This window comes from Dipodomys merriami, unplaced genomic scaffold (genome assembly GCF_024711535.1).
Source record: "Dipodomys merriami isolate MVZ:Mamm:240054 unplaced genomic scaffold, mDipMer1.0.p SCAF_7, whole genome shotgun sequence".
NCBI classification, from domain to species: domain Eukaryota; kingdom Metazoa; phylum Chordata; class Mammalia; order Rodentia; family Heteromyidae; genus Dipodomys; species Dipodomys merriami.
Genome location: NW_027206290.1, coordinates 35749572 through 35761088, shown reverse-complemented (window position 1 = coordinate 35761088; position 11517 = coordinate 35749572). Strand labels below are relative to the sequence as shown.

The 11517-nt window shown below is 41.4% G+C and overlaps 1 protein-coding gene across 2 annotated transcripts in view; it reads left to right on the top strand.

Annotated features, from left to right (window-relative positions):
* The first annotated feature begins 943 nt into the window (after nucleotides 1-943).
* Pkn2 (protein kinase N2) overlaps nucleotides 944-11517 on the top strand; it is a 117523-nt gene continuing 106949 nt past the window's right edge. For both annotated transcript variants that reach the window (XM_070006344.1, XM_070006343.1), the window contains exon 1: nucleotides 944-1342. In XM_070006344.1, coding sequence (XP_069862445.1) covers nucleotides 1295-1342 — 48 coding nt within the window. In that variant the 5' untranslated portion in view covers nucleotides 944-1294. The remainder of the gene's footprint in view (nucleotides 1343-11517) is intronic.

Here is an 11517-nt window from a genome sequence, read left to right as displayed (position 1 = left end):
GGGCTGGCTTTAAACCGTGATCCTCAGACTTCAGCCTCCTGAGCAGCTAGGATGGTAGGGATGCCTCCAGGTAGCTTTTCACCAAGCTACTGTACTTCAGCCTCCATCAAAAGGAAGGCGCTTGCCTAGACACCGACCCAGGATTTAAAACCCAAGCCAGCGGCCCGTTAGTACTACGCTCGCTTCCTAAAACCACACACCAACCTAAAGTTACACACAGCGTCCACCACGCGGACGTCCACCCAACCCCCAAGGCTGCTTCTCTGCCCCCCTCTCTTCCCGTGAAAGGTCCGTCTAGAACAATCCAAGAAGCCAGCTCATGACCTCGTGAGCTGGCGCTGCAGGACAGGGCACTTTACAAGGTGTGCACCGACCCTGCGGCTGCATTTCTTGGACAGAGACCATCACGGCCCAGAGTCCAGCTGGGCACCTTACTGCAGGAGAGGGCGCAACGTGGGCGAGGGCCAGAGCACCAGCGGCTTCGGATGGCGGAGAAAGGAAGTCCGAAACCTTGGCGTCCCGAAGCTCAGAGGCTGGTGGAGGTTAGACAGGAGTTGTTGAAATGGGGCCTGGTCACCCGCACTGGTGGGGAGGTGGGGGTGGGAGTGGAACAAAACCTATGGTGTGCACAGGATGGGCAGGAGGCTTAGCTTCCACCGCCCGGCCGTTACGCGCGGCAGGAAAATGGGCGTGTTCCCCCTTTCCTCTTCCCACCTCCCCGGAGACGCCAGTCCAATCATCTCCCTTCATTTTCCTTGGCGGGCCAGTAGCAGTCCGCCGCCCAAGAGACGCTCCGCCCCCTGCACGGCTCCCACCCTCCGCCCCGCCCCCCCTCACCTCGCCTTCCCTGCCCCGCCCGGCGAGAGGCGGCGGCGGCTGCGGTCACGTGTGCTGGGAGCCGCCAAGTGCGCCCGCTTTTGCGACGCGGTGACAGCCAAATGGTGCGACAGGCGGAGCGGCAGCCGCGGCCGCTTCACCCCGCACCGAGAGGTTTGAGGCGGCTCCCGGCGTCGCTTGGAGGGAGCGACTGAGCGGACGGAGCCCGGTGCGGGCGGCGGCGGCGGGCGGCGCGGGGGAGCCGCTCCGAGGGCCCTCGCTCCCCGCCGCTCTCCATGACCCGAGCGGAGTGAGCCGCGCCTCCTGCGGGGCTGCGCCTCCATGAACCCCTAGCGTTTCTTTCTCTTTTTTTCGCCCTTCTTTCTCTCCTCGCCGCGGCTCGGGGTCCCGCCTTTCTCCCTTCGCCCGCGGCGGCGGCGGTGGCGGCGTTCAGGTGCGGAGTCCGGAGCGGAGCGCAATGGCGTCCAACCCCGAACGGGGGGAGATCCTACTCACGGAGCTGCAGGTAAGGGCCGCGGCCCGGCGGGAGGCGCCGGCCCCGGACACCCCGGGGACACCCGCCGCGGGCCGGGCGCCGAGGGCAGCCGGGAGGCCGCCGCGCCCCGGCGCCGCTACGCGCGGAAACTCGGGGGTGTCACTCGGTGGCCGCTTTCCCCCGGGAGCCAGACCCTGTCCCCCTCCGCCAGAGACCCGGCCGCGGCCGCGCGAACTCGACGCTCCCTCCCGGAGGGACCACCGCCCCCCCCTCCGGCCCCGCGGGCCCGCCCTCCTGGCTTGGAAACCCGCGATCGGGGGGTCCCCGGGAGAGGCCACCTCGGCCGGCCTCTCCCGAGGCCCCCCCGCCGCCCACTCCCGCCTGGCCGGGCCCCGCCCCGCCTTTACCCCCCCCCCGGAACACCGCTCGCTCTAACTTCTTTGAATGATTCCCAAGCTGTTGCCTCGTCCCTCCCCTTCCCTTCAGACTGTGCACAAAGAGCGCCCCCCAGAACTTCCAAGTCCCCAGACTGGTTTTTTTTTTTTTTTATCATTATTACTCCGATCGTTGTTATTGTGGGTGGTTTTAAAAGGAGGCTGTTCAAAACGCAGCCCTCTTCAGGTGACTCCCGAGTTTCTTTCTTTCGTCTCATTTGCGGGCTATATTATTATTATTATTATTATTATTATTATTATTATTATTATTATTATTTTGTCTTTTATTCTAACCAAGCGATAGGGATAAATGGTTCTTCGTTATGTCTAAGATCCGGAAGTTCCGAGGCGCTTGCCCGACAAAGTTTCATTTTCCCTCCAGTTTGACCTGCACAGAAAAGAGCCTATGGAGGTTGTTTACATAGGAGTAGAGCGATTAAAGGAAAACATTAGGCACCACACGTCCTTAGAAGATAACAAAATACATCCCTTGATTAGTGAAGTGTCCAAGTCCAGCAGCAATATTATTCTTTCCTATTTCTAGCTAAATATCTGATGATGTAGGCACAACTTTTGAATTTAAGGTCTCTGTGGTGTAGAAGGAGACCTGAGGTACCTTTGGGGGTTGTTTTTCATTACTTTAAAGTGTTTTAGAAAGCGTACTTCTGGATTAAAAATTTTTTTACTGAAACTTATTTTGGGTTATTTTAATATACTTACGTTTTGGTTACTCGCAGGATTAAACAGGCATAAAGAAAGAAAATAGCGTTCTTGCATCTTTGAGAGGTGGGCATTTAACTTTTTTTAACCCTGAATTTAGGAACGCTATAAAAAATGTTGATTCTTTATTATAAAATTATGCATGTCAAACTGCTTCTGAACTTCATATTTGAAATGCATTTTTCAATAGATTCCTGTAGGAGTTTGGTTTACTCAGCAATCAGATAAAAGTTTGAAGGCATTCTTATGATACCTAGTGTATTCTTCACGAGAGTTCAACAAGATACACTAGTGCATTGTTGCATATTTGGAATCCTTTGCAAGTGTAAAGCTGAATATCCTGTCACTGGATATACTGTAATTGTGTTTAATTCCAAATAGCCTTTATGAGCAAGTCTTACTGAATATCACATTTGCTAAATAAATTTAACTTATTAATACACATGGGCTTTTAAAATGAAGATGCTCTGGGCACAGTGGAAATTAATCGCCTAGTTTTGAAACATGAAAAAATATGTGTGTGTGTGTGTGTGTGTGTTGGTTCTGAGACTAGAGCTTAGGGGCCTGGGCACTGTCCCTGAGCATCTTTACTGTGTGTGTGTGTGTCTCTGTTAGTCTGTCCTGAGGCTAGAGCTTAGGGGCCTGGGCACTGTCCCTGAGCATCTTGTGTGTGTGTGTGTGTGTCTGTGTGTGTGTGTGTGTGTGTGTGTGTGTGTGTGTGTCCTGAGGCTAGAGCTTAGGGGCCTGGGCACTGTGCCTGAGCATCTCGTGTGTGTGTGTGTGTGTGTGTGTGTGTGTGTGTGTGTGTGTCCTGAGGCTAGAGCTTAGGGGCCTGGACACTGTCCCTGAGCAGTGTGTGTGTGTGTGTGTGTGTGTGTGTGTGTGTGTGTGTCCTGAGGCTAGAGCTTAGGGGCCTGGGCACTGTCCCTGAGCATCTCGTGTGTGTGTGTGTGTGTGTGTGTGTGTCTGTGTCTGTGTCTGTGTCTCTGTGTGTCTCTGTGTGTGTGTGTGTGTGTGTCCTGAGGCTAGAGCTTAGGGGCCTGGGCACTGTCCCTGAGCATCTCGTGTGTGTGTGTGTGTGTGTGTGTGTGTGTGTGTGTGTGTGTGTGTGTGTGTGTGTGTGTGTGTGTGTGTGTGTGTGTGTGTGTGTCCTGAGGCTAGAGCTTAGGGGCCTGGGCACTGTCCCTGAGCAGTGTGTGTGTGTGTGTGTGTGTGTGTGTGTGTGTGTGTGTGTGTCCTGAGGCTAGAGCTTAGGGGCCTGGGCACTGTCCCTGAGCAGTGTGTGTGTGTGTGTGTGTGTGTGTGTGTGTATGTGTGTCCTGAGGCTAGAGCTTAGGGGCCTGGGCACTGTCCCTGAGCATCGTGTGTGTGTGTGTGTGTGTGTGTGTGTGTGTGTGTGTGTGTGTGTGTGTGTGTGTGTGTGTGTGTGTGTGTGTGTGTCTGTCTGTCTATCTGTCTGTCTGTCTGTCCTGAGGCTAGAGCTTAGGGGCCTGGGCATTGTCCCTGAGCCTTTTGCTGGAGGCTAGCACCCAACCACTTGAGCCAGCTTCACTTTTGTCTTTTTGGTTGTTAATTAGAGGTAAAAAATATGGCCTTTCCTGTTCAGGCTGCATTTAAACTGTGGACCTCAGATCTCAGCCTCCTGAGTAGCTAGGATTAGAGGTGTAAGCCACCAGTGTCTGGTGGAAAACCTACTTTTGATTAAGAAAAAGCCATTAAAACGAATCTTGTTCTTTTAAATTTACTGGTGGTAGATTTAGAGAGTAGTTGATATCCCTGTTTGTGGTTTATAGAAAGTTGACATAAAAGACAACTTTGTTCCTGGTACAAAATATTTTTATGTTTGTTATAATATATTGAGGATATTTTAGTTAAGATGTTTTGAAAATTACAAGGGAGCCAATTAAGGATATAAGGAATTATAACATGATATTGTTAGAAATTAAGGCAAAACTGGGCAACACTGATCTAAAGTTAGACTTTAAAATATTAAAAGAACAGTTCTTATTCAGACAACCTTAAAGTTGTCATGTATATCCAGGCCCCTTTTATAGTTTATTGGATTTCCAGTTCTAATAAAAGTTATTACATTTAAAGTTTATCATGTTTACTAAAATTTGAGAATATTATTTATGTCAGCACTTAATGGTCGTAAAAATTGCTTCGTTAACTATATCCATCTATCCAAACATTTTGTTACTTTATGTTCTGAAACTATTATGTAATATATCCCGATTTTAGCTAACTTTTGAGTTTGTTTAGGTTGAAAATAGAAGTATAAGAATTTCCTACTACTTATCTGCTAAGCAGATTTTAAGTATTTAGACAGTTTAGTAGCCAGTTTGAAAATGTTTGATGGGTAATCATTGTTCCTTTGCTCTTTCTTAGGAATACTTCAAATGTTACTGCAAATGTTACTTTAATAAACAGTAATAAATGTTCACTCCAATGTTTAATAAATAGTACTTTATTTAACTATCAACATATATTCAGCTTTGTTTTTTTCAAATGATACTGCATAATTTGAAATACTTTTCTGTTTGAGCTGGAATTGGCTTGCTTGCTAATAACCTTTGGTTATAGAAAGACAAAGCTAAGAAAATGTGAAACCACAATATTTTATTGTGTTAATTACTATAATGTTTTTACCTCTTACTAGTAATGTAAGAGCTTTATTTTAAAAGGACGCATTAATAAAATACATACAAAATTCAAGGGCTAAAAATTTCAAGACTTGAAAGAATATTTTCTATAGCAAAAACAAAAACCAGGCTGTTAAAATGCAAATTAAATTGTCAATTTCTTTTTTTTGGGGGGGGTCTGGTCGTGGGGCCTGAACTCTGGGCCTGAGTGCTGTCCCTCAGCTCTTCAGCTCAAGGCTAGCGCTCTACCACTTGAGCCACAGCGCCACTTCTGGCTTTTTTCTTTTTGCTTATGTGGTGCTGAGGAATTGAACCCAGAGCCTCAGGCATGCAAGGCAAGCGCTCTACCACTGAGCCAACTATTCATCCTATACGACTAATTTTTATTTTCTTAATTTTCATATTTGAAATAGAGCAGGAAACTTATTTTTGTGAGAACAAAGAAATTAAATTTTATTTTCAAGGAAATTGGATTAATGAAAACTGAAGAATCTCAAAATAAAAATGCTGGCTATAACAGTTATTTTGTACAATGCAGGACCAAATCCAGAGCAGCATATTAATAGAGTTACCTTGTTGATTATTGGTGACTCATCCATCAAAATGCCTAGAAAAGTTCTGTGCCAGTGGCTTGCACCTGTAATCTACCTACTCAGGAGGCTGATATCTGAGGATCATAGTTGAAGCCAGCCCAGACAGGAAAGTCCATGAGATTTTTATCTCTAGTTAACCACTAGAAAAGCTGGAACAAGAGCTGTGGTTGAAATGGTGGAGCTCTAGCCTTGAGTAAAAAAGCTCAGAGACAGTGCCTGAACCCCTGCATTCAAGCCCCAAAAGTGGTGGCAGGGGGTGGGAGAGGAGGGGGAAAGCCAAGAAAAATTTTGGGCTAGGAATCACATTGTATTGTATTTCCAGTGGAACTGATTTACTCAAATAGAAAGTTCAGATAGTTAACCTTAAATCACAGGTGCTAATTTCAGGAGCATTATTGAATATCTACCAAAGCTCTATTAGAGGATATCAAGAAGTGACAAGATAGTTGTTTTTGCTTCCTAGACAAGAGTACAAATAACATTTATATTAGAAGAGAATTATATAAAAGCACAGTAGCATTTATTATTTACTACATATCAGACTTACTATCCCATATACCTTAATTGATGGTAGGACATTGTATTTCTATCTTAAATTCAAGAACTAAAGTTCAAGAATGTTAAGTAAATTGCCAGTAGTCACAGTAAGGCTGACTGAAACTCAGGCTGTATGTGTCCACTATTCTTTTAAGTTGCCACAGATATGTGGACCCATAAATGCTTTAAATTCCAGTGTTGTGTGAAATTCCTAGAAATCAGCCAAAAATGTAGTTAATCATTTAATATAAACTTAACAGTTTTCTCATTAGATTTCCTCTAGAACAAGGACAAATGATTTCCACATTCCATTTGGAAGGCAATAATTTAGCAGTGCTTTATTATTGCACATAAAGCCTAATTTCCACCAAGAATAACAACATAAGTAACACTTTCATAGGCCTTTTAAACCTAACACCATTTCTGATGAAAGATGCCAAATGTTTGCAAGAATCTCCCAATTTTTCAGGCTGTTCAGATTTCATAAACTTCAAGATATTTAAGCTTACATTTTTCTTATCTGGGTTTGGCACGAATTAGTACTCAATATAATGATGGAGAGGTTCTGTTTGTTACCTGAGATGAGGAATGTCATTACACAGGAGAAGTTTGTTATAATTATAGTCTACTGTATTTCATGGGATTCAAAGCCATCGATTCAGCCATATATATTGAAGATACTCAGAAAAATTGTAGAAAGTTGGTACTGAGCATAAAACACCTTTCTTTGTCATTATTTGCTAAACAGTGCAGTCTAACAACTATTCACATAGCATTTACATTTAATTAAAAGATATGTATAGTTGATACATAAATACATCTGTTCCTTGAAATTCATGGCGAACTTTTCCCCCCAGGATCGCTCAAGATTTCAGAATCTTTCAATGCCCAATTGCTTTATATTAAATGGTGTAATATTTTTTATTATAACCTGTATGTATCCTTCCCTGTGCATTAAATCATCTTACTTATAATAATACTAAATAGTTGTTGAAATATTACATTATGACTAAATTGCATAATAGATATTGTTATGGAACTATATTTAGTTAAAAGATTTGGCAGTGATTGCTTTGTCTAATTGGCTAAAGCTTTACTGTCCTGGCACATAGACACTTTAATTTATTGGGAAGTGGTTATAAATTTATTTTTGGTTATAATAGAAGACATACTTCCTAGTACAAGTGCTGAGTATCATATTTTGTACGTTAATCTTATTTTGCCTTTCCTACAATGGAAAAGCAAAACAAAATGCTTTAGGGATTTCCTAAGGGGATGGTTAGTCTGTTTGTCAGAATTGTCACTGAGCAAATTACCTGTGATTTTTGGATATATTTTATTAAACCTCAGGTATAATTATTATGAATCATTACTGGCATAATAGGTACTCGTGAGCCATACTTCCCAAAAGTCAGGACTATAGTTTTCTTCCAACTCACCCTCCCAACTCCTGTGCTTCCCAACTCCCCAAACTTCTTGTCCACCTAAGTTTTGAATCCTGGGGTCTTTTTTGGGGGGGATTTATGGGCCTTGAACTCGGGGGCCTGGGTACTGTCCCTGAGCTTCTTTGTGCTCAAGGATAGTAGCTCTGCCACTGGAACCACAGTACGACTTTCAGTTTTTGAGTAGTTTATTGGAAATAAAAGTCTCACAGGGACTTTTCTCCCTTAGCTGGTTGGCTTTGAACCATGATCCACAGATCTCAGCCTCCTGATTAGGATTATAGGCATGCACTACTGGCCTCTGACCATTCTTGTTAAAAAAAATTTAATACATAATTGTATTTCATATATAATCTCAAAGAACTCTTAGTTGCTTTTATATAACTGTGTTACACATAAATTTTTTAAGTTAAATTTTCACCTATATTAGCTAAGATTTATCTATATTATTTCATGTTACTCTAGTTGGATAGCTGAATGTTTATCCACTCTGGCTTCAGAGTTATTTCTGCTTTTGAACTTGTAAACAAAGATACTGTAGACATTCTGTGTATGCTTCCATGTCTATATGAAAGACCTGTTTATTATACATATAGAGGAATAGTTGGTTCCACACAGGGCAGACAAATGCTTAACTTTAAGAGATGTTACTGAGTTTTTCAGTTCACTGCATTCATATTTGTACATGGTATTACAATATAGCTATTATTTATGTAATATATGAGATAAAAGATCCTTTGATTATCCTTTTGAACTCTTGATATTGTATTTTTGTTTTTACAAACCAAAAGATTGTAATATGTTGTTTAGATGTAGTTTTCCTGTTTCTGTTGTAGAATGTCTTTTTGTTTGCTAGCCTTTTGTTTTGTGAGCCACAGGGGCCCAGGTAGAAACGGTTTCTCAAACCTACTTTTTTAAAAAAAGATTTTGAAATTTCATTTTTTACACTTAAGTCATTCCATCCAGAGTTATTGGTTATTATTATTTTTTAGGTCCATGACTGGCACTCAAACTCAGTACCTAATGCTTTTGCTCATTGGCTAGTGTTTTACCATCTGAGCTATGCCTCCAATTCTGAGTTACTGATTTTTTAATAGTTTTTTTTTTTAAGCTGAGTGTCAGTGGCTTATACTTACTATACTAGTTACTCAGGAGGCTAAGATCTGAGGATTATGGCTGAATACCAACTCAGGCAAACATCTACTAGACATTAGCCAGCAAAAAGCCAGAATGGGAGGCATGACTCAAGTGGTAGAAGCTGTGAGCAAAAAAATCATCAAATTACACAAGAGTACAAGGCTTTTGATTTTAAGTCTCTTTCCCTCCCCCCGAAAAAAAGACTTGCTTTCAAAGAGCAGTTTAAAGTACATAACAAAATCAGAGGAAAGTATAGAAATTTTCCAATTATTTCCTACTTCTGGTACAAGCATAACCTTCATTATTAATGTTGCCTGTTGCTTTTGCATCTATATCTATATATCTATATCTCTTTCTATTTTTTTCTTTTTTGTCAATCTTGGGGCTTGAAATTAGGGCCTGAGTACTGTCCCTGAGCTTTTCTGTGCTCAAGGCTAGCACTCAACCACTATTCTGTGTAGTTTTATTGGAGATCAGTCTCACAGACTTTTCTACTTGGGCAGACTTTGAACTGTGATCCTCAGGTCTCAATCTCCTGAATAGCGTAAGCCACTGGCACCAGCATTACAATTATTTAACCAACATTAACATACCATCAATATCCTCCAGATCCATGTTTTCCATTAGGGTTCACTGATTATATTCAGTAGGCTTGTACAAATGTGTAATGACATACAGTTAGCATTGTAGCATAGTGCTAAGAATCTACTAGTGCACCATCTACTTATCTCCTGCTCTCCTCCATGCTCTGGAACTATTAATTTACTGTAATTTTAATTTTTTATTGTTTGTATAATTTCTCCTTTTTCAGAATATCATATAGTTGGGATCATGTACATTTTGGAACTTTCACATGGCAATAGGCATTTAAGTTTCATCTATGTCTTCTGGTTGGATAGCTCTTTTTAAGCACTGAAAATCATTCTGTTGTTTGGATATAATAGCTTGTCCATGAACTTATTAAGGAACATCTTGGTTGCTTTCAGGTTTTGGCAATTATGAATAAGGCTGCTATAAATATCCATGTGCAAGTTTCTGTGTGGGCACAAGTTTTCAGCTCCTTTGGGTAAATACCAAGGAATACAACTGTTTGGTTGTATGACAAGATTACAAATGTCTAGTTTTGTGAGAAGCTACCAAATTGTCTTCCAAAGTGATTGTACTAATTTTGCATTCTCACAGTGGATGAAAATTTTAATTTCTTTGTATCCTCCAGCATTTATTTGATGCTTTGTTACTGTTCTGATTTGGGGCCATTGTAATAGGTCTGAGGACAGCATAGTAAGCCTTCCTTATTCACAAATGTATTATAAGTAGTTTTATTGAATGTAGTAAAAAAAATAAATTAAGAGTCAAAAGAATTGTGTAACTGTAACCTCTCTATACATCACCTTTGTAATTATAAAAAAAAGAAGAAAAACGAAAAAAAGTTAAAAGAAACTTAAAGAACAAAAACATATATTTCTTTGAGTTCATTAAACAGCTTGGTTGATGTATAGAAGCTTTCTGTCTGTGTTATCATCAGTTTAAATATGTTTAAGTCATTATTGTGAGATCTGCCGAGTGTGGTCCTGCTCTTAATTTTATAAAAATAATGCTTCTACAAAAGCACAGTAAAAGTTAGTGTGCTTAAGGGATAACATGAAAAAGTTTAGATTTGTTAAGAGGTTGCTTAAGGGATAATGTTAAAATTTTATATTTGTTGAAAGTTGGCATATCTTTTACAGAAGTTAGGCTAGTTATGGAAATATTGCATCTAAAGTGTTTGAGATAAAAAGCATGAAATACAAGTTTTGGTGAGCAGCATTGATGTGTACACCAGTAATTTCTTGTGACAATAAAGAAGCTAATCTTGTGATTTCAAGGGATGCTCAGACTTGTTATATGAGACTTAGTAGTGCTAAAAAATAACTCCATTGTTTGGATATACTAGTTTGTTTATGCACTTTTTGTCTATGCACTTAATAAAGTGCATACACCATGCATAAAATAAATTTGAGTAATTTTACAGTGCTCAACTCTATGCATCCCTTGTGGGGGTTTTCTTACTACTGACCTCTTTGGAAACAAGTTCTCACAGATACCAAGGTCCACTGTGTATCTTTTTTTTTTTCCATTCTTTTTTTTTTTTTGGTCGGTCTTGGGGCCTGAACTCTGGGCCTGGGTGCTGTCCCTCAGCTCTTCAGCTCAAGGCAAGCGCTCTGCCACTTGAGCCACAGCGCCACTTCCGATCTTCTGGTAGTTAATTGGAAAGAGTTTCACAGACGTTCTTGCCGGTGCTGGCTTTGAACTGCAATCCTCAGCTCTCAGCCTCCTGAGTAGCTAGAATTATAGGCGTGAGACTGGCACCCGGCTTACTGTGTATCTTAACTGTTGATATCTGAATAAGTAAAGGCTTGAGGGTTTTTGTTTTAAATACTATTTTGGAAAAAAGGTTTATATTTTTTATAATGTAAATTTAACACTTTCAGCTTTTCTGGCAGTATCATCTCTGAGTAGGTTTGTTTTTTTGCAAGTTATAGTTAAAGCTATATTATGCTAGGTTATATAAGAACCATATCTAATGTTATTTTTGCCAAGCCCATTAGTAGCTTGCTTTTCCCATGTAATTTTAGTTTGTTTTTCCTCCTGAAACTTTGTGTCAGTGAAAATGATTCTTGTCTTTCCTGTTAACTCCCATAACTTTCCCCAGTTCAAACT